The sequence below is a fragment of the Typopeltis vanoorti genome, chromosome 25 (assembly GCF_054136105.1).
Source record: "Typopeltis vanoorti isolate ZY-2024b chromosome 25, IOZ_Tvanoo_1.0, whole genome shotgun sequence".
Lineage (NCBI taxonomy): Eukaryota > Metazoa > Arthropoda > Arachnida > Uropygi > Thelyphonidae > Typopeltis > Typopeltis vanoorti.
The window spans coordinates 49,272,116-49,296,732 of record NC_143573.1 but is presented as its reverse complement, the minus strand read 5'-3'; the positions used below and the strand labels follow the sequence as shown (position 1 = coordinate 49,296,732).

Sequence of the window (24,617 nt, the reverse complement as noted above, 5' to 3'; positions counted from 1 at the left end):
GCTTTGTCATCTTCTGTCAGTCATATTTCACTAATACCAACAACCTGTGGCCTGGAAGTGCCAACCAAGGCCAAAAACTCCTCCTTTTTGTTCCTAATACTCCTGGCATTAGTGTACATGAATTGCAGAAGCCCGTTAGTCCCATCCCTACTTTGATGCCTTATACTAACTATCCCATTCTGATTTGTTGTCCTTCGTACTTGCTTGGGCATATTATTCTCATTCATACACTCAACTGCCTCCCTAAAATCTGCATATCTACTTCCCCCCCACTTAATAAATCTAGTTTCCCTGAGTCTGTACATCTGCTTCTATTTCATTCATCAACACTTTTTCAAGCCTCCGTACACCAAATCCATTCAAATGTAACCCATCCATCTTATATAAATCCTTTCGCCCATCGAACTCACTCCACACATCCACAAATTCCACACCACTCTCCATGCATAACCCACGCATAAAGTCATTGGCAATTATGGCCTTCCTTCTATAATAAATTTAGTTTAATCCTTTATCCAAGTGTGAGCAAACAAAGTTTGCGCCTGAAAGTATCTTCAGGACTGGGGTAAGATGGTACAACACCAGGGCAACTCATTGCAAAGGTGGAGCAAGCTACCAACACTCCTATCTCAATATCTCTTATAATGCAAAACACATCTCCTTGCGGATATGTCTAATGTTATGCATTAAGGGAAGGGCCACTACCCAGACTAGTTTCGACCTTTATTGAGGTCTCTTCAGTGGGAGCCAGGCCCAAGTTGAGATACCAGGCAGAATAGAGATACCATATGACAACTCCTATAGGTAGAGATGACCTGCTAAAGCTTCTGCCTGGTATCTCAACTTGGGCCTGGCTCCCACTGAAGAGACCTCAATAAAGGTCAAAACTAGTCTGGGTAGTGGCCCTTCCCTCAATGCATAACATTAGACATATCCGCAAGGAGATGTGTTTTGCATTATAGGAGATACTGAGACAGGAGTGTTGGTAGCTTGCTCCACCTTTGCAATGCGTTGCCCTGGTGTTGTACCACCATACCACAGTCCTGAAGATACTTTCAGGCGCAAACTTTGTTTGCTCTCACTTGGATAAAGGATTAAACTATAATTTATTATACTCTAACCAAGTGAAAAATAAACTTTCAAAAATAAAAAAAAGGTCCTCCTTCTAAACACTTCACTGTCATACCGCACAAAAATACTCACAATCCTAACTCTCTCACTCTTCTCTTTTGCTACCTCAAGTAATTCCCTCACATCCTCTATCATTTCCATTTTGTCTTCTTTCAAATCATTTGTTCCACCCTCTGTTTTTGCACTCGAATAGACTCGCTGACGTCCTTTATGTTTGCACCTGGTTGGTATGATTTCGTCAAACTCTCAACTATCACACATCTTAATAACGAATCTCTGTACAGCACTCGCCCCTTCATTTTATTTACGTTTACGAACATTCTCTTATTTTTCGTATCAGACTTTCACTGTTTATTAGTCGGTACGTTCGGTACACATTTTTGCATACGCTCCAGTTGCTGTTTGCTCTGTGTATCACTCCACTCAACCGTGCGATTTCACTACTTGCATCTATCTCACCATTTTCATTATCATTTAAATCATCCATTCATTCTGTATTTCTACTTTCATTTACACTTTCAACGACGCTCTCACACCTATCTGGTACTACCTCGCAATTCCTTATCACATCACTATTTTCTATATTCTGACTTTCTTTAACGATATCACTCTCGCCACCCGAAACACGCTTTAGATCCTCATGCTCCTTACACTTTCTGCACATATTAACTCCACTATCATCATCTAACCAGACTCCAACTGCTCTTCGCAAAGCATACATCTCACAGACAGCACATTGCATAACTCTTTTATATCAAAACTCTTAAACAAACATTTTTTTTTTTAATCGGTGCCATATGGACGCTATCTTATCTTAAAAATAATAATTAAAATAACACAGAAAACACACAAAAAATCGCATAGACACACTAAGAAACGAAAAGCAAACAATACTACATAAAATTCTAGTAAAATTGCCAATGATAACATAAAATACTACTGATCTTTTCAGGAGCTCTCGACAAGCCGACAATCATATCAGTGCGACACCTACTGACCTTCAACATATGTTCTGACTGTTATTTTTTTTCCAATAATATTTGCATATTTAAGTCTACTGTTGTGACCAAAGGTGGGACAAGATACTATTAATTCCTCTCAACAGAGACATGTTTTTTTTTTTTTTTTTTTTAAATCTATATGTGTCCATTTTTTGGTAGAGCAATGTATATGCCACCTTAAAAGCAGGAAGTTCATGGGTGGTAAGACATTAGTGCTCTATAATCCTTCTGATAGTTCTTTTATTACTTTAATCACATGTATGTCTTATATATATATTTTCTGTTTTTGTAGGACTTCAATGACTTTTATAACTCACAGAGGCTTGTGAGCTGCAGCTGTTTATATTTCATGGAAACTTATTGGATTGCTTATAGGCTGCTTTGCATTTCCAGATTCTCTGGAAGCAAGATGAGGTAACCACCCTCCTCAAGGAATATGTATGCATGCACACACACACAATCTTCTACCAAAATATTTAAGTAAGCTATGTGCAAACTCTCAGTAGAACAAACTTGTAGTGATTGAAGGAATAGCGTGTTATAGTGGAAGGTTGTAACAGTGAATTTTCCTTAGTACAGCACTGATTATATGAGACTTTTGTTCATTTTGCTATAGTGGATATAATCACTATAGTGAACCAACTATATTCTTCATGGCTGTTTTTTTTATCCCCCCCCCCAAAAAAAAAAAATAAATAAAACAAAATAAGAATTTGTTTTTAACCACCCAACTAGTCATGATGTATATTTACATCAATTAAAACAAGGATGTAAAGTGTCCATTAAAATGCCATACAGTAGTCCCCCCCCTTTATCTGTGGGGGATGGGATACGTTCCAAACCACCCCATGGATACCTGAAACCACAGATAGTACCGAACACACACTATGTTTTTTCCTATACATACATACCTATGATAAAGTTTAATTTATAAATTAGACACAATAAGAAATTAACAATAATAACTAATAATAAAATAGAACAAAACATACTGTAATAAAAGTTATCTGAATGTGAATGGAATCTTAGCTACCTCAGCATACATTTTTTTATTATTATTATTATTTATTTATTTATTATTTTATGAAGTCGAGAACTTCCACCTTTTTCACTTAAAAGGAAGCACTATTCTTGCACCTTGGGGCCATTATTAAGTAAAATACTGGTTACTTGATTACAAGCACTGTGATACCGTGACAGTCAATCTGATAACCGAGAACTACTCAGAACGGCATGCAATTTAAAACTTCTGAATTGTCTATGACTAAAAGAAAGAGCCATGTGGCTTCATTTAGGTGATGTAAAATTACATAGGCAAAGTGGATATTAGATCCAACATTATTTCAAAGTCGAATGTTTGTAAAAACTATGAAAGTTTCATAAGTTGACCTGAGAGATTATGAGAATGCAATCTTTCGCATCCCTTAAGTCAAGTAGTGTGAACTAAGACAACTCAGGGATGCTGAGGATTGTATTCTTAAGCTCTCAGGTCAACTTATGACACTTTCATAGTTTCTACAAACATTTGGCTTTGAAATGTTGGATCTAATAGCCACTTTGCTGATGTAATTATAAATTGTTTATTTCTAGAATTCTCCATTTAATATTTTCAGACCAGGGTTGACCAGAGATAACTGAAACTATGGATAAGGGGGGGACTATGGTACCATTGATATACCTTTGAAATAACATGGATAGAAAGTGTAAGACACTGGATGTATTTCATTCACAAAGACATTTGAGTGGTTAATAAAGGTATTAAATTTGATTAAAATTATTAATATAAACAGTGTTTAGGTTCTAAGTTAATGGAAAGTTCCTTAAAGAGATATATTAAGCACAGTATTTCAAAAAAAAAAAAAAAATCCAATCATACCACCTCTATAAATAGTTTAATTCTTCTATCAAATAACTTATTTCTTATCTATTCATTTCTATGAATAATCATTACAACTTTCACAAATGTAATATGTACAAATGCTGCATGTGCTCATATAATATTTATGATCCTAAAACAATCCAGTTTTTATTTACAAAGAGAATAAATGACAAGAACAAAATCTATGAACAAATAAAATCCAAACTAAATCTAACCTCCTTAAGATGATTGATAATCTCCTTAAATTAAATGTTTCTAATATTTAAAAAAAAAATGCTATTTTAAGGTGACACATTGCATTACTCTTTATTTCAATTAGGTTTTAAAAGTATAATGAGTTAATGAAATTGTGCTAGTCTCTATGGAGATCACATTTAATGACTTGCCACTAGGGAGCCAGTGTACAATATCAGTAACTGAATGAACTATAGCAAGATAAGTTAATTTTATATTTATTTTGTGATGATATTGTGCAATTTTTAGATTGAGTGTTGCTCTGTCATATTTGTGTTTGGATCATGGTGATTGGTTACATTTCTCAGGTGGTATTACATTAAATTCATTCTTTCTTGTTAATTCTCTGGAACAAAATGCCAGTGAAAGGGAGATCATTATATAGATCAACATGAAAGATAAATAAAGTGAATGCTATGGATTTTTCAAGAATGGTATAGTGCCATGAGTATGATATGTTTATGTGGAAAGACATTGTGGATGCTTATGTGGAGAGGATGAATAAGAGAAGGAAGTGATTGTAGGTATGTATGAAGTGTGATCGGATGAACTATGAAGTTTGTTTGAATCAGAGTAGGAAACATGGCACCACAAGCGAAATTGCTGTTAAGGAAGATTGAGAAAATGTAAAAAAGTATATGAAACTGATGAAAAGAAGAAAGAGCAGAATTGACGATAAAGTCTAACAGATAAGCTTAGGCGTTGCTGGTTATTCATTACTTATTTTTTCACGGTATTAACAACACCACAAACACTTTTATCAACAAGGATGTTTTATTAACGCTAATATTTCGCCGATTTTCAAATCAGCATCATCAGAGCACAACACACATGTAAACGCGACAGTGAGTGAAACAATATAATTGCAGAAAGACAAAAGATCTAAAGTCCTATTTTTGGCGCCCTCTAACGGAAAAAAAAAAAAAAAAAAAAAAAAAAAGCAGCAGTTATCCAGGAGTTTTTCTTAGGATAACTGTCTCCCAAATTTTTGGCAAATTAATGCAACCATATTTGTTAAGGTTGGGAGAATTCTTCAAAGCCATTGCTGACTCAAAAAATAGTCTTTCAGATCTATAACGACTCCTAAATAGCACATTCGTTTTTTCTCCATCTAATCCTGTGTGAAGGAGTGTCCAAAGCGTGGTCTGCCAGTCCCGACTTGCCATAGTAATAGTAGCGAATGTATCTTTCATGTTCTTCCAGGCGGATGTTCACTGATCTTCCTGTTTGCCCATAATAGGCCAAGTCACAGTCACATGGAACTTCATACACTCCTGGGTGTGCTAAAGGGTGAAGTTTATCCTTTGGTGAGCGGATCAGAGTTGCCAGCTTGACATGAGGCTTGAAGGTGGTGCGAAGGCCATGTTTCACCAATACTTTGGCTATCTTTTCCGATGTACCTCTGATATAGGGAATAGAAATGGTCATGTTGTATTCTTGTGTATTAGGGGGGGGCAAAGTAATGGGCCTATGTAGTATTTTTTCTATTTTGTAGGGATTGTAGCCGTTGGTTAAGAACGTATGGTGCAGGTACTGGAGTTCAGTGGTCAGAGCTGTATCGTTAGAACAAATGGCTCTGGCTCTGTGTGTCAGTGTTTTTAAAATGCCGTACTGTTGGACTGGATGATGATGTGATTGTTTATGTAGGTATCTTCCTGTGTGTGTAGGCTTCCTGTAAATAGAAAAAGATAGTGATCCATCTGAAAGGCGGGTGACTAATGTGTCAAGAAATGGTAAACAGTTATTTGATTCTTTTTCTACTGTGAAGTGAATTTTGGGGTGTTGGCTGTTTAGGTAGGTGACAAAAGCATCCAAAGTGTCTTGTCCATGGGGCCAGATGGCAAACACATCATCTACATAGCGCAACCACACTAGTGGCTTGTATGTAGCTGTGGTAAGTACTTTGTTTTCAAAGTGTTCCATGTAAAAATTTGCTAACGGGGGGGAGAGGGGGGAACCCATAGCGGTACCATTAATCTGTTTGTAGAATTTCCCCCCCCCATGTAAAGTAACCTGCATTCATGGTAAATTGAAATAATTCAAAAATATCTGGGGGAAATTTAGACTTGATTAATTCAAGAGTGTCTATAAGTGGTACATTGGTAAATAGGGAGGTGACATCGAAACTAACCATTATGTCTGAATTTTTTAGGATTAGATTTTTAACCAGTGTTTTGAAATGGATAGAATTTTTGACAAAAGTAGAGGAGTTGCCAGTAAGAGGGGCAAGCGACTTAGCTAAATGCCGGGCCAGTTTATATGTGGGACTATCTATGCTATCAATGGTTAGTTTATTGGTTAGTTTCGGTAACCATTATTAATGGTTAGTTTCGATGTCACCTCCCTATTTACCAATGTACCACTTATAGACACTCTTGAATTAATCAAGTCTAAATTTCCCCCAGATATTTTTGAATTATTTCAATTTACCATGAATGCAGGTTACTTTACATGGGGGGGGGGAATTCTACAAACAGATTAATGGTACCGCTATGGGTTCCCCCCTCTCCCCCCCGTTAGCAAATTTTTACATGGAACACTTTGAAAACAAAGTACTTACCACAGCTACATACAAGCCACTAGTGTGGTTGCGCTATGTAGATGATGTGTTTGCCATCTGGCCCCATGGACAAGACACTTTGGATGCTTTTGTCACCTACCTAAACAGCCAACACCCCAAAATTCACTTCACAGTAGAAAAAGAATCAAATAACTGTTTACCATTTCTTGACACATTAGTCACCCGCCTTTCAGATGGATCACTATCTTTTTCTATTTACAGGAAGCCTACACACACAGGAAGATACCTACATAAACAATCACATCATCATCCAGTCCAACATTTTAAAAACACTGACACACAGAGCCAGAGCCATTTGTTCTAACGATACAGCTCTGACCACTGAACTCCAGTACCTGCGCCATACGTTCTTAACCAACGGCTACAATCCCTACAAAATAGAAAAAATACTACATAGGCCCATTACTTTGCCCCCCCTAATACACAAGAATACAACATGACCATTTCTATTCCCTATATCAGAGGTACATCGGAAAAGATAGCCAAAGTATTGGTGAAACATGGCCTTCGCACCACCTTCAAGCCTCATGTCAAGCTGGCAACTCTGATCCGCTCACCAAAGGATAAACTTCACCCTTTAGCACACCCAGGAGTGTATGAAGTTCCATGTGACTGTGACTTGGCCTATTATGGGCAAACAGGAAGATCAGTGAACATCCGCCTGGAAGAACATGAAAGATACATTCGCTACTATTACTATGGCAAGTCGGGACTGGCAGACCACGCTTTGGACACTCCTTCACACAGGATTAGATGGAGAAAAACGAATGTGCTATTTAGGAGTCGTTATAGATCTGAAAGACTATTTTTTGAGTCAGCAATGGCTTTGAAGAATTCTCCCAACCTTAACAAATATGGTTGCATTAATTTGCCAAAAATTTGGGAGACAGTTATCCTAAGAAAAACTCCTGGATAACTGCTGCTTTTTTTTTTTTTTTTTTTTTTCCGTTAGAGGGCGCCAAAAATAGGACTTTAGATCTTTTGTCTTTCTGCAATTATATTGTTTCACTCACTGTCGCGTTTACATGTGTGTTGTGCTCTGATGATGCTGATTTGAAAATCGGCGAAATATTAGCGTTAATAAAACATCCTTGTTGATAAAAGTGTTTGTGGTGTTGTTAATACCGTGAAAAAATAAGTGACGATAAAGTGTTTGCGATAACAACAGTGAAAAACAGAATATAATTAACAGTAAGTTGATCTGCATGGCTGATGAAAAAAATGCTTATGCAATTGAGAGTAAGATAGCAAGAGTGAATAACAGCAAAAAAATGACACAATATTTGAAAGTCAAGATTGTGAAGATGAGGCAAGAGATGAAGCAGCTGTGGAGTGAAATAAAGAGAATTGTGGATGTATTTGGAAGAGTCAAGGAGATTGAAATGCATGATGTCTGAGTTAAAGAGATAATGAGACTCACAAGTGGTGTTGTGTGCATATGCAATTATTAGAGGTGTAGAGAATGAGAAGATGCAGAAGGTTTGTTTCTCGGGAAGTAAAATGAGTAGAGTGACTGAGATATTGTATGAGAAGTAAGTGAGTAAAAGAGTTGGTAATGGTAGTAGAAACAAATGATTTGACTGAGAACAAGGAGAATATAAGATCAGATATCTAGAGATTGTTGAGAAAGATAAAAGCTAATAATGTGATAGGAAAGGTAGTTGGTGTGTTCCCCAGGTGTGACAGTGCTGAGCTGAGCTGAGGCAGAGAGCAAGGATTATGAATGCTATGTTAGTGGAAACGTGTGAAGAGAAATACGTAGTTTATTAATACGTGCAATGAGTTTGAAGGATGAAATGTACTGTAAAAGAGTGATGGACTGCATTTGAATGTTTTTGTTGTGAATCATTTGGAAAGATTGTTGCTGGAATGGAGGATGATGACTGCATAGAATGGATTTGAGCAAGTAAGAAACATTGCAGAAGAATAAGGAAACAGGGATTGAAGTGGTGCTTATGAATGGAAAAGTGGATGGCATAAGTTAAGAGAATGAGAGAACAAGTGTACAAGACATACAGGAAAAGTCCAGTGTGGGAAAAAGTTAATGCTAAAAGAGAAGTGAAAGTATGAGACAAGAAAGGAATGGAATTGCCTGGGATGTAGAGGAAACATCTGGATTTGAAGAAAGTTCTGGGATCAGCAATATGAGACAGGAAAGGCTCAAGGAAAGCATGGAGAAGTTAAATCTTATAAGTGGTATCAGGGAAACATGTATATGAATATTAGATGTATCAAAAACAAGAGGAATGAAATTGTTGCAATGATTGGGTTGGCTCAACCAAAAATTATTGGAATAAGTGAGATGTGGCTGGATGAAGATGACATCCTCACAGAAACAGAGACTAAAAGATATGATATTTTTTATGAAGACAGAAATGGTAAAACATGAGGTAGAGTACTGCTGATGATAGTGCTATAGACCTAGAAATGCAGAGAGTAGTGACCATGAAATGTATAAGCAAATTAGCCAAGCAAATAGGAAGAGTGAGGAGATCATTATGGGTGATTTTAATTATGTGCAGATGAAATTATTAGAGGTGTAGAGAATGAGAAGATGCAGAAGTTTTGTTTGCTGGGAGGTAAAATGAGTAGAGTGACTGAGGTATTGTATGAGAAGTAAGTGAGATAGTAACCAGAAGTAAAAAAACTGAATTTATTGAGTTTATAAAGGACAACTACCTCAGGCAGTATATAACAGAGGGCATGCAAGGATTGAAGGTCATGGATTAAATCATCTAATCTGAGGATGTCATCATAAATGAGCTATTGAATCTCCTCCCAGTTGGTGAGAGTGACCATGCAGTGATTACCTGGGTGGTTGCCAGCCACATGAGGACTTCCGCAAGAAAAGGATATATGTGGAACTACAAGGCTGGTGATTATGAAAAGCTCAAGATACAGATTGTAGTTGTCACATATAATGAAGAGTTGGGTGGAAAGGAAATCAATGTTGCTTGGGTGATATTCAAGAATTATCTAGTAGAAGCAATGAATAAATGTATTCCAAGGGCGAGAAGGATAAATAAGATAGGTGTGAAATGCATAAATGAAGAGATTAAGAGATTAACTAATGAGCCTAAAAAAACCCTAAGAAGTTTTTTCAATATGTAACCAATAAAAAAAAAGAATAATTATGGATATGGCTGAGAATAGTTAAAATGATGAAATGTGTAGTTCATAAAGGTATTTAATCCTTGTGAATGTGATATCATGTGATGTTTGAGAGCAATGAAAAGGGGGGGGGGCTGACTGAGAGGTAACAAAAGATATATGGAGAAATGAGCAATTAATAAAGCTGTGGGACTTGATATATCATCATGTGTTTTGAGGGAATGTGCAAAAAGTTAACATCTGGCTTGGCATACTTGTGTAATACAAGTCCTATGGGTGAAGTTTCAAAGAAGTGGAAGGAAGGAAGTCAAGATTTTACCACTTCATAAGGGAAGGTAACAGAAATCGAGCTTCAAATTATAGGCCAATCTGTGTGTCAGGTATTGTTGTTAAAGTGTTGAACAGTTTAATGAGAAACTGGATCGAGAATTTGATTGACAACAGTGGTATTTTCTTTGATGGACAGCATAGATCTACTAAATGGAGATCATGTTTATTAATTATGATTATGAAGAGCTCAGGAGACAGCTTGCAGGTGTAGCATGGAATGAGGAGTTAGGCAAAAAAGAGATCAATGCAGCTTGGAGGATTTTCAAGAACTATCTAGTAGATGCAATGCCTAAATGTATTCCAAGGGTGAGAAGGTTAAATAAGGTAGGTGTGAAATGGGTGAATAAAGAGATTAAGCATGTGATACAGAGAAAAAGGGCAATATGGAGGCAGTATAAGAGAAGTGGAAATAACAACTTCCATGAGGACTACAAAGACCAGGCAAAGCAGGTGACTTGGCTGGTAAGGGTAGCAAAAGTGATGTATGAACAGCAGTTAGCTAATGATGCCAAAAAGAATCCTAAGGAGTTCTTAGTAGACAGCAAAAGAAAGAATGATTATGGAAGGATGACATTGATTGGAGAAAATGGTATAAAGACAGCTGTTGCGGAAGATGTAGTGGAGATACTTAACGAGCAGTCCTTCAATCTTGTGAATGTGACTTCATGGAAAGATTGAGAGCAATTGATGATGGGGAGGAGAGACTGATTGTAAGTGAGCAAGAGGTGTATGGGGGAGTTGAGCAAACTAGATGTTAATAAGGTTGTGGGACTTGATAATATATCATCATGTATTCTGAAGGAATGTGCCAGGAAGTGCACGCCTGCCTTGACATATTTTTTTTAATATGAGTCTTGCACTGGGTCAAGTTCCTAAGCAGTAGGAGGGCAAGATTGTGTCACTTCATAAAGGAGGTCATAAAACTCAAGCATCAAACTATAGGCCTATCTGTGTAATAGGTAATGTGGTTAAGTTGCTAGAGAAGTTTGTGAGAACGAGGATCCAGAATTGGGTTGACGACAATGGTATTATCTTTGATGGACAGCATGGATTTGCTAAAGGGAGGTCATGTTTTAGTAATCTACCTAATTATTACAATGACGTGACTGCCTGACAGAGAAGAAGGATACACAGTAATATACATAGATTTCACAAAGGCTTTTGATAGATTACTGCATGATAAGTTGAAGAAATAACAGTCAAACTAGAGCAGATGGGGTTGGATATTAGATTAGTGCATTGGATTGGAGACTGGCTACCTGATGGGTATCAACAAATTGTGTATAAGGGAGTTATATCCAGGAAAAGGAAAGTCACTAGTAGAGTGCCTCAGGGGTATGTTTTAGGGCCATTACTGTTTAACTTGTATATTAATGATATTGGTGAAGATTTGGATGGAGATATTCAGTTGTTTGCAGATGATGCAAAGTTGAGATGAACCATAAAGAGTAGAGAAGATGTTGTGGCCTTACAAGAAGACTTGAATAAAATGAATAATTGGGCATGGGAATGTGAGTTGAATGTTGCAAAATATAAGGTTTTAAAATTTGGGGAACAAAGATGGGATGCAGAATTTATGCTTGGTGAGGATATTGTTAAAGTTTGTGATTAATAAAGTTCCTAAAAATAATTTATTTTGATCACTATTTAACAAGTAGGAAACTTTAAAAAAAAAAAAAAAAAAAAAAAAGGAAAAATACACTTGCATCTAAGTGTGAAATACAACTGAGAATATTTGTTAACAAATAAGAAAATTTGTTGTAATATGATGAAAATAATATAACTAACTTACAGAATATTGGTCATAAGAATTTTGCATGCATGTAAAGGCTTGTTGTTAAACAATTGAAACAAGGGATTATAAGTTTATTTCAATTCTTAAAAAAAAATTTTGGTAAGCTGATAAAGTTTAATAAATGTGACTCATAGAGTTAGCAAGAAACAAGGTAAGGTCCAAGGTCAAAGTTCCCAATTTTGGACATCGCCACGAGTCAGTCGCGTGCACATGTCCGTGGGAATTTCGACAGAAAAACACCACCTTAACTGGTCACAAGAAGCATATCCAGACATCGGGGGAGGAGGAGGATTAATTGCAGAAGGTGCAGGTAGGGTCATGGTATAAAAGGGTTAGGAATCCCCCCCACACACAGGCTCTCTTAGTTCTCCAGTCTTCGTATGGGTTGTCTTATGTGGTTTTCCTGAGTGACGGTCAGGAGTTCTCTCCTTCTGCCACGACAAGGGACAAGGTAAGCGGGATTTCGGTCCCAATTCCCTATTATAGAAAGGAGGGACGCCGTACAGCTGAGAAGGAAGGTAACTACTGCATGTTATATCAACCGTGTTCTTGACAAAAAAAGGAAAATCCGTGGAGAAGTAGGTGCCGGCGTAGTGAATCTCACGACTACAGAATCACAGATCAATTGTGTTTCCTTGGAAGAAGCTTGATGTGCTGAAGACATGAAGGCCCACCTTGATCTGAGAAATCTCAGATATGGTCCACTACAGAAGAATTCGTCCTCAGAAATTACAGACGAGTAAGAGCAGAGACTAGCATAGAAGATCCTTATCAAACAGTATCCTAAAATATTATATTATTTCAAATCTTAATGTAGCTGTGATTGTAGTTCAGTTACCGATCAATTGAAAGACTTGAACGAGAGTTGAACTAGGACTTTAGTGCATTTAAGAATAGAAAGAGAATAAGCTTGTCAGTGTTAATAGATAAATAATCGTGTGTCTAGAAACTTATGCATGTCATCTATATTTTGTCTGAGAGCTGTTTGAAGAATTGAATGTGGTTACTATTGTAGTGATAGGACTGTTTATTACTCTCGTTAGTTAACGTGCGTAAACTAATTGTGTTTAATTAAGGTATTGTATCATAATATTGTGCTCAGACAGATGAGAAGTTTTAGTCAATTGTTAACATTTGAGAGGATATCCTTTATTGTATGTGTGGAATCTTTTGTGGCGGCATAATCGCCCTTCCCACATAGAATTTTATAACCCATCATTTGTGTTTTGTTAGTATTGCTTCAGCTTAGTATTGAATTAAGTTTTAACAAATTTTAATGTATTGTATTGTGTTTATGTGTATAATAAACTTTTGCTCATTAAAAACTCAGTTGTCTGAAATTGCCATTCAATGCACCGCGTGTAATAATGTATGAATCTAGCTGCACGCACGGGGGGGGAAAGAAAAATTAAGTTGCGAGTTCAAGGTCACGACTGCATGATTGTTTCACACCTAAACATATTTACTTCTTGTTTTGATTCTTTTCATAAACTAAATGTTCTAAATGGCGCAGCTAAAAAATATAAATATTTTAGGACACTAAGGGGGAGCACAAGCTTAGATACCTTGTATTTGGGTGATATCACGTATAGTAAGAAATTTGTTACAAGCAAGAAAAAGATAAGCGTGTAAGAATAATTAACAATTATAGGACGGTAAAAGAGGGACACAACAATATATTGTTGGAGGTGGAGGAAATAAGAGTTCTGGGGGGGGGGGGTGATAGTGCATAAGGATCTGAAATTTAGGGGACACATTGCCAAAATTGTGAACACAACACAAAGACTTCTGGAAATGATATGGAGAACACTGACTTAGAGAAGTAGGGAGATTCTTGTTCCATTGTATAAGGCTTTGATCAGGCCCCACATAGACTATTGTGCCCAGATTTGGTCACCTGGTTTTCAGAAGGATGAAGAAATGTTGGAAAGGGTCCAGAGGTAACTGACTAAGGTAGTGTCTAACCTCTGGAATTTCGAATATGAGGACAGATTGAGGAGATGCAATTTCCAGTCTGGTGGACAGGAGGAAGAGGGGAAATATGATAGAGACCTACAATTAGTAAGGGGTTGTTATAGGATCAATGTTAGAGATGTTCTACAGAAAACAGAAGGAGATCAGAGGAGAACCAGAAGTCATCCCTGGAAACTGTAAAAAGAGGGTGTGAGTAGGGGAGTGAAAAGCAGGTTTTTTTCATGCAGAGTTGTGAATGATTGGAATGCCTTGCCTGAGAGTGTGGTGTACGCAGAGAATTTGAGTGCATTTAAAGCATGGTATGATGATCTGTGTGTATGATAAATTATTACCCATGAGGTCTTGGGTAATAATCATAATAATAATCTAATTACTTATTACAGTAAGGTGACAGATACATTGGATGTACAGTGTTAGACTTTTAGTAAACTGCTTGATAAGTTCAGTTAAATTATAGAAGATGGGGTTAAATATTAGATTAGTGCATTGGACTGGAGATATCCATCTGATAGGTATTAATATGTTGTGTATGGGAGAGCAATATCCCGGAAGAGGAAAGTCACTAGTGGTGTGTCTGTTTAAGATGGTCTATTTTTGTAAAGTGATTGCTGTTTAACATACAGGTTAAACAAATCTTCCCCATTATGATTAGCCTGTTATGTTAATGATACTGGAAAGAATGGAATGGGGATATTCAGTTCTTTGCCATAGAGGAGTAAGCAGATGTTGTGGCTTTGCAAGAAGAGTTGAATAAACTTAGTGTATATGTGCAGGAATGGTGTTATGAGTTCAATGCTGTATAGTGTAAGGTTTTAAAATTTGAAAAACAAAGGTGGGATGTAGAGTATACACTTGGTGGGGATATATTGGAAAATGAGGAAATAAGAGATCTGATTGTGATGGTGGAGAGGAATCTAAAATTTAGAGGACACAAAGCCAAAATTGTGATGAAAGTTCAACAAATTTTGGCAATGATGCAGAGGACACTGACTTATAAAAGTAAAAAGATTCTGGTTTTCCATTGTATAAGATCTTGATTAGGCAAATAAGGACTACTGTGCATCGATTATTTGTTTTAAAAAGGATGAAAAGATATTGGAAAATGTCCAGAGACAAATTGACTAAGGTGTTTTCTGGTCTCTTAACTGCTGAGTACGAATTAAGGTTGAGAAGATGCAATCTACGATACGGGATACAAGATAAGAGTGATACGTGAGAGAGATGTACAAGTTGGTAAGCAGTTGTTATAAGATTAATGTTGAAGAGTTTTTTATAAAACGGATGGAGAACAAGTGGTCATCCCTGGAAGCTGTATAAGGAGGATGTGAGCAAAGAGTAAGAAATTTTTTTTGCATGGAGAGTGGTGAATAATTGGAATGCATTGCCTGAGACAGGTGTCTACAAAGAGTTTGAATGTATTTAAGGCACAGCATGATAAGCTGTGAGTATATGACAGAGGGACCTCCGTGATGAGTATGACGATGATAATAATAATAATAATAATAAAATGACACACACATAAAAGAAAAGCTGTCCTCATTTTAGTGAAATGACTTAAGACTAAATTGCATTTTGCAAAGGAAATTCAAATATACTTACATCTGGATCATCTTCACTAGTGTAAATCTGTGGAAATATATATATTTAAATTAGAACACTAATTTACTTGTAATAATAAATAATGTAATGTAATATGATAAAGCACTGTTCACTAATTCAAATCCAAAGCAATATGAAGTCAATTTAAATAAGTATTAAGTTTAAGGGAGATGGTAAATCCCGTATTATTCTACAGCCGGGTAAGAAACTCGGATCGAAATCCTAGAGTTTCATGCCGAAAAAAAAAAAAAAAACTATTGGCGAGCCCAAGTGTAAGTAATCACTTGGGTAGTACAACACCAGGGCAACTCGGAGCAAAGGTGGAGCAAGCTCCGTCACTATCCTTAATATTCTCTCATAATGTAAAATGCAGCTCCTAGGAGATATATTACTGTTTTCCATTATGAGAAGAGGTCACTAGCTAGACCGGTTTCAACCCTTTTTGAGGTCTCATCAGTGAGTAGGTAGACCTTTTGGCTTGTTATCGTACTAAATAAGTATTCTCAAATTTATTTGCTATTTATCATTTGTTTTGTTGAAGAAACCAATTAATGAATAGTAAAGGTAACATGTGGGTATTAAACACTATTAATATTCATATATAAAAAAGTGAACAATGTAACTTTAAATTAATAAACTTAAATTGGGAGAACGTGACAGGGAATTTCAGCTGTGCTGAAAAAAGTGCTTTTTTTAATTGGTGAATAGTCTGTTTTTCTATTGTTAAGTCGGAATGAAACAAAATATTAAAGAAAATTACGTTTCACTCAGACTTAACATAGTTCTCACTCTATTGGAACAAATAATGATTTTTCAGAAATGAATAAGCACTTGTATAGCAATCTTAATTTAGTTTTATGTCCTTTATATTATATTGTATTGTGAAATTTTATTATGTATGGCGCTGCTTAGTCTCAAATACTATGTAAGTACCTGACAATTGCTGGAAGAGAAATAATATTCAAAAATGCGAAATGGCCGACTTCAGAAACACGTAATACTGTGTACAGGCATATCCGTTAGTAAGCATGGTGCCTTCTACCCCCTTCCACCGCTACACTCCATAAGTTATGAGAGGATTACGCATGCGGCGCTAAGTGCCATGAAGAAAGATGACGTAGATGTCGATGATGAAAGAGAAAGGAGTGGCGCAGCGTTTAAAAGTGCATGTAACGCTGGAGACAAGGCTTTTTAGACGTTTTCCTGCTGCTGTGTTCCTGTGCCCTCGTAGGTCCAGCTGGTGTGGAGCCTCCACGTGGTTTTCATTTGTTCAAGGAGATATCGTAAGAATAACCAGGAAGCCTGCCAGTCGGAAACTAGCCCAGCAGACTATATTTGTGGAAGACTACAGAAATATCCAACTATGAAGTACAGAGGGAATCCATAGTGAACATCCTGAGAATGCATGAAGTAAAGTAGTCGTAGAAGGCAGATATCCGACAAGATAAGGAAGCAGCCAAAGTAACATACCAGCAATTGGTAAGGTGCAAAATTTTATATCCTCTATCTAGTGGAAATGATTAGAAAGATCTTATTGTAATGTGCTATGAGAGACTCTTAGGACAGTAAATTGATAGATTGAGAATGAAACAGAATATTGTATGTAAAGTTTATGTGGCAGATAGAATCTAGAAATTACTGCTAAAATTGAAAGAGATACAGAAAGTTGTTTCATGAATTAACCTTGAGAGAGAGATTTACTAAAGTTCTTAATTGAGTTTGTTATATATATATATTGAATAGGATTGTCAGAGAAAATTGAGAATAAAACTTAATTCATATTGAGAATGAAATTGATTAACTAGAGTAGCACAAAGAGACTAAGTGTATTAAATGTTATTAAATATGTTTCTCTGATTGAGATTTATAGAAAGGTTAAAGTAATTGTAAACATGAGTGCTAATTCTCTACCTAGCTTTGATTGACTCAGTGTTATAACGTGTATTATATGTAATTTGCTTGAAATTAAATGTTTTGTTTAAATATAAATGTTGTACTGCCTGAACTTAGAACCTATTGCACTTGCTCATAAAATTTAGTGAACCTCATAAGGCGGGAGAATAGATAATATTGGGTCATGACTGCTAGTTGGAAAAATATGGTTGATAAGAGTGAATGCTGACTGTATTCTAACTCCTTGGTCATACAAGTTTAGTATAATCTAAGATTCAGGGTGGCGCAGCGAAAATAAATAAATTTCTCTGAATTTGAATAAGGAGTTAGAACCAGTGCTGAGACAAAGAAATAGGCATCCGCCATTTGCATTTTCTTTGTCTCACAAACCAACAGCTTCATTCTTGTCAGGGATTCGGCCTGAGTTAAGTTAAGTGAGATAGAAGTTTAAAGTAAACGGTATTAAATAAGGAATAAGAAGAAGGAATAAATAGGAATTATAGAGAGAAAGATAGAATAGAGTGATATATACTTATAAGAGATAAAAGAGGGCCCAAAACATAAAAGAGTTGACACAACACTATGTTTTTATAGTGTTACGTTGTATTCTGGAATACGGGTGTCCTTCAGTGGTTGTTCTTGAAGTTAGTTGTTGTGTGCTATATTGTGTATTTTGGTTACCAAGAAGACGGGGTCGGAATCAGATGCATAACAGTGTAAGACAAGATGAAGATAACATAAGTTTTCATTATTTTGTTTTATCTTATTTATATTTAGTATACGTAAATGTTTTGTTTGTAATTTTACTTATATAGTTATACTTCCTTATACTTATTTAGCATTTAGTTGTGACACTATTTTTGACACTAATTAGCGATACTATTTTGAATAATTGCAGCAGTAGTAGTTTGGTGATACGACATTTGCAATTTTGAAATTGCAAATGGCGTATCACCAAGTCCTCCATTTAAGTACTCCATTTTGCATGATATCATATGGGATTTTGTAGCATGCGGGACTTGTGGAATGTATGCATTCTGGTGGTTGTATATGTGGAAGGTGAGAGAAGGGGGAATACATATACGTGCAAAATGCAAGCAATGGGAGGAACTTGGTGAGTTAGAGATGACTATAACTGACCTCGTTGAGTCAGAGATGGGAGATTCTCCACGTAGAGAGATGAGTGGTATGATAGGCAGCGAGAATAGCGAGAGAAATATGAATAAAATAATGAGAGTGGGGAGTGTGGAAAGGTTGAATGATTGTGAAGTTTTCGGAGATGGGCTCAATTGAGAGGATGAATGAATGGCAAATAAGAGTGGCTGACTCCCAGAGAGAGACAGATGAGCGAAAGAGCAGATGGAATGTCTAGGGAACGAGATGAGAAGTGTGAAAAATTAGATTAGGCAAATGGAAGAGACGAATGCAAGGCGAATCAGAGTAGGGTTGAGACAGAGTTATGGAAATGATAGAAGAGGAGAGAATAGTAACGGTAGAAGAGAGAGAATGGTAGAAAAGGAGAGAATAGGAACGGTAGAAGAGAGGGGATGAGAGAGAGATATGGGAGTTATGATAGAGGAGGAGAGAATGGAAACAGTAGGAGAGAGGGAATGAGAGGAATGCAAGGGAGCACAGGAACCAGGGATAGGGTGATCTCAGGAAGGCAGGTAAGTAGGGGAACACAGAGAGAAAGTGTTAGAGGAAGCATGTGAGCAATCGAGGAACAGGGTGGTAAGAGGTGTAATGTATGGGGACTCAATGATCCGTGGTGTTCAAGATAGGATGCATGAGGAGTGTTTGCCTGGAGGAATGATAGATAGTGTGGCTATGGGAATTAATAGGGGTGAAAGGGCAAATGAAATGATTGTGATGGTTAGGAACAAATGACTTCAGAGGTAATGTAAATTGGGCAGCGAGAGATAGGAGATTCTTGCTTGAGGTTGTACGAAAGAAGATGCAGAGAGGAATGATAGTGTGCGTGTTGCCTGGGTATGATTGTGATGAGCTGAGCAAAAGAGCAGTAATATTGAATAACATAATAACTAGAATGTGTCAGAAGAGAGCATTGTAATATGTGGATGTTTGGAAGGCATTTCAGGACAGAGAGGAATTGTATGTGAGACACCACTTGCATTTGAATGAGAAAGGATATAGGCATCTGGAGAGATTGCTGTTCTGAACGAGTCAGTGTGTCCCAGTGTGGATGGGTAGCAGGGGTGGCCTCTTGTGGGAATGGGTACTTGGGAGAGGGGGGAACGACATCAGGTAACACTGAGCCCAGTGGAGTCTAGAGGGGATAATGCTGGGTATAGAAACAACGGCATTTATATATGCTTTATATTAATGCCAGGAGTATCCGGGATAAGGGAGAGGAATTGGTGGCACAGATAGCATCAGCCTGGCCAAAAGTTATTGGGATCACTGAGACGTGGTTGACAGAAGGGGATATAATAACAGGAATAGAAGTCGCTGGGTACAGCATTTTTCGTCAGGATAGGAGGGGAAAGCGTGGTGGTGGGGTACTGCTTATGATAAGTGATGACCTATGTCCTCTAAGAGTGGAGGCTTTGGAAGGAAGTGAGACAAATGATTTTGAGAGCATATGGTGTGAGGTAGAGGTAAGCAAGACAGGATATTTCGTGTGATGTTGCTACAGACCCAGGAGCACAGAGGATGGGGACCAGGAGATGTTTAGACAGTTAAGTTTGGCAAGTGCAAGAAGAATGATTGTTATGGGAGATTTTAACTACAGTAGTATTACTACTGTAGTTAAAATAGTAGTTTAACTACGGTAGTAGTAGTATAACTATAGATGATGCGTATTTCAAATATGGAGATATAAAATAGAGGAAAAAGAAAGTATATAAGACAAAGGACTTGAAAGTATTGTTAAAGGTAGCGAAAGAAAAGAGTGACAGAGTTAGAATGGTGAGTCTGTTACTGCGGTATGACAGAGAGGAGTTTAGAAGGAGGGCCATAATCGCAAATGATATTATGCGCAGGTTATGCGGACGGTGTGGTGTGGAATTTGTGGACGTGTGGAATGAGTTTGATGGGCGAAAGGACTTATACAAGATGGATGGCCTGCATTTGAATGGACTTGGTGTGCGGAGACTGGAAAAAGTGGTGCTGAATGAAGTGAAAATGGATGTGCAGAACCAGGGAAACTAGAACTACCAAGGAGGGGGAGGAAGTGGATATCCAGACATCACTGAGACAGTTGAGTAAAAATGTATATAATGTACCTGAGCCAGCAATAAGGACAAAAAATGGGAATGGGATATTTAGAATAACGCATCAAGATAGGGGTGGGACAAAGGGAACACTGCAATTCATGTATACTAATGCCAGGAGTATTAGGAACAAGAAGGAAGAATTTTTGGCCTTGATTGGCTCTTCCTGGCCACAGGTTATTGGCATTAGTGAAACATGGCTGACGGAAGATGATATAGTTAGTGGGATAGAATGTGTAGGTTATAGTATGTTTAGGAGGGACAGAGAGAATAAAATTGGGGGAGGTGTGTTATTGATGATAGCTGATGAACTGCAGCCAAGGAGAATTGAAGTATTGCAGGATAGTGAAAGGAGCTCATTTGAGGCTATTTGGTATGAGATTGATACTGGCAGAATAAAATATACAGTTGGGTGCTGCTATAGACCAGGTGATGGAATAGATGGTGGAGATGGTATGCATAAACAAATTGATGAAATGAGTGGAAGGAGGGTAATTATTATGGGGGATTTCAACTATGGTAACATTGATTGGAAGGAGGAGAGGACACATGTGAGGAAGGAAATGGATTTTATTCAATTATTAAGGGATAACTATCTGAAACAGCATGTAATTGAAAATACTAGGGGTGTGAGAGTGCTTGACCTGGTAATAGTATCTGAGAATTTGACTGTAATGAATATGACCATGTTGCCACCTATTGGTGAGAGTGATCATAAGGTCTTGACCTGGGAGGTGGCTAAAGGTGTGAAATTTGTGATTAAGACAGGGTATATGTGGAATTACCGTGCTGGCAAGTATGACAAGCTTAGGAGATTGCTTGGATCTGTGTCATGGCATGTACAACTGCAAGGGCTGGACGTCGATAGAGCATGGGAAGTGATCAAAGAGCATTTACAGGAGGTTATGGCTGATTGTATACCTAAGGTCCAAATAGTGAAACAAGGAGGGGTTAAATGGATGAATAACACCATTAAGCTTGAGCTGCAAAAAAAGAAACAACTATGGAGGGAATTTAAAGAAAGGGGTGACCTGCACGCACACGAACGGTATAAAGTACAGGCCAGAAGGGTAACGAGTGTGGTAAAAACAGCAAAAGCCGATTATGAAAGGAAACTAGCTATGCAAGCAAAAGAGAATCCCAAACAGTTCTTTCAATATGCTGCAAGCAAGAAAAAAACTGTACATGGCAAAATAATTTTAAGGAATGACGATGGTAAAGAGTTCACTGAACCAGTCAATATAGTGGAGTTACTGAGCGCGCACTTTGCAAAAGTATATCATCCAGGTGGTGACGTTGAAAAAATGAAGGAACCATTAGTTTATATGGGAATTGTGATGAATGAAGTGGAGGTGAATAGTCTATTACAGAACCTTAATGTGAATACATCTGTGGGATTGGATGGTATACCGGCACGGGTCTTGCATGAAGCGGCTAATGAATTATCAGTGCCCTTGACTATGTTGTTTAATCTGAGTCTCAGGTCTGGCTTAGTCCCGAAGGCGTGGAAAGAGGGGAAAATAGTTTCACTGCATAAAGGAGGATCCAAGACTATGGTTGCAAATTACCGACCGATCAGCATATCAGGAGTCGTTGTCAAGGTCTTGGAGAAAGTAGTCAAGGGAAAAATACAGGAATGGATTGATGAAAATGAGATACTGTACAGAGGACAGCATGGCTTTGTGAAGGGTAGATCATGCCTCAGTAACTTGCTCAAGTTTTATAACAAGGTGACAGCTGAACTGGATAAGGGAAATGGGTTTACAGTGATACTGCTGGACCTGGCAAAGGCGTTTGACAGGATACCACATGGAATTCTAATCCGTAAACTACAACATATGGGAATGGATATAGGGTTGGTGAGATGGATAGCTGGGTGGTTGATGGAGAGATATCAAAGAGTAGTTTATTCAGGAGTAAAGCCCAAAAAACGGCCTGTGACTAGTGGTGTGCCACAGGGTTCTGTTCTTGGACCACTGCTGTTTAATCTGTTCATTAACGATATAGGGAAGGGTCTAAGTGGGACAGTTCATTTGTTCGCTGATGATGCAAAGTTGGGTAGGGCGATAGTGAATGCAGAAGATGTCAAAGTCTTGCAAGATGACTTAGATAGATTGGAGTTCTGGACTAAGGAGAATGGATGTCAATTTAATGTGACAAAATGTAAGGTTATGCATTTCGGAGTGAAAAGATTAGCAGCAGTATACCACATTGGTGGAACTGTACTCCAAGAGATTGATGAGGCCAGGGACTTGGGAGTGCTGGTGGATAGGGAGATAAAGTTTAGGGGGCACATTGCGAAAGTAGCTAAATCAGCTCATCAACTCACTTGGTTGTTGAAAAATACCTTGACGAGCAGAGAAAAACAAGTTATTGTACCTCTGTACCGAGCCCTGATAAGACCTCATCTCGACTACTGTGCCCAGATTTGGTCACCTCGGTTCCTTCTTGATGGGGAGGAGGTTGAGAGGATCCAGAGGCGAGTGACTAAGATGATAGCAGGTCTATGGAATGAACCATATGAGAACAGGTTGAAGATTTGTGGGTTGCAGAAACTAGTTGATAGGCGGAAAAGGGGAGACATGATTGAGACATTCAAATTGCTAAAAGGATTCTATAGGATTAATTCAGATGATATTTTTGAGATCAGGACTGGTGGTGGGAGAACTAGGGGACACCCATGGAAGCTGGGCAAGAGCGTGGTTAGCAGGGGTGTTAGAGCTGGGTTCTTTACTTTTAGAGTGGTAAATGAGTGGAATAAGCTGCCAGAGTCTGTTGTGGGTGCTATGACAGTGAGCGAGTTCAAGGCAATGTATGATAGATACTGTGAGAATGTTCAACAGCTGCGTGAACATGATGTTTAGGGCCTCCCTCGATGAGTCTAAGGACTCCTGGAGTAGCCCATGGTAATAATAATAATAAAGACAAAGGAAAGAGAATTTATAGAATTACTCAAGGATAACTACCTTAATCAGAATGTGATGATGGAAAGGAGTCATGATACAAAAGCATTGAACTTAGTAATAGTGTCTAAAGTCTATAAATAAGGCGACTGTTATGCCTCCAATTGACTAGACTGACCATGAGATTTCTGACACAGAAGGTGATAATATACATGAGAGCTTTGATTAAGAAGAGACATACAGAACTCTAAGACAAGTGATTATAATAAACCAAGAAGAGGTATACATGGAACTAAAGGTAAGTGATTATAAAAAATGAGAAGACAGTTTGATGCCTTGGGTATGAAAAAACCTGCATGGTAGAGGAGACATTATACCATGGGAATTAGTGTCTGAAGGAAGAAATATCTGCCTGAATCCCCAGAATTAAGAAAATAAATTAGATGGGACCGAAAATGGATGAATAATTTTTAAAGCAAGAGCTGCATGCATAAAAAAAGACTGCTGTGGATCTGATAACATGAGAAAAATGATGATGAGGTTCAGGAGCAATATAAAGAGCAGGCTAGAAGAGTGGCAGCCATGAAGAAGAAGACAATAAAATTAGTTTATGAAAAGAGATTTCCCAAAAAGGCCAAAGAGAATTATCATGTATAACATGTATTATGGAAGCATAACTTTAGTGAATGTGGATGGTAGGAATGAAACAGATGAGTTGTTAAGTGTTGCTCTGGTCAAGGATACATTCTAGGAAGACTCCTTATCTCTCTCTCTCTCTCTCTCTCTCTGGGTGCCAAGAGAAACTGGAAGAATAGAGATATTATGAGTTAGCCTATTAATGTTATTATTATTATAAGAGGTTAAATACAGCAGTAAGACTGAATATTAGCACAGGCTGAAAAAACATTCAAGAAAGTTAACAATACTCCTGATCTGGTTGTTAAATTTAAGTC

At 37.6% G+C, this 24,617-nt stretch overlaps 1 protein-coding gene across 1 annotated transcript in view; it reads right to left on the bottom strand.

The window, feature by feature from the left end:
* Window positions 1-24,617, bottom strand: part of LOC150092731 (uncharacterized) — a 303,164-nt gene that overhangs the window by 199,112 nt on the left and 79,435 nt on the right. Inside the window, exon 6 of the mRNA XM_090414579.1 lies at window positions 15,636-15,662. Within this exon, the coding sequence (XP_090270705.1) occupies window positions 15,636-15,662 (27 nt within the window). The remainder of the gene's footprint in view (window positions 1-15,635; window positions 15,663-24,617) is intronic.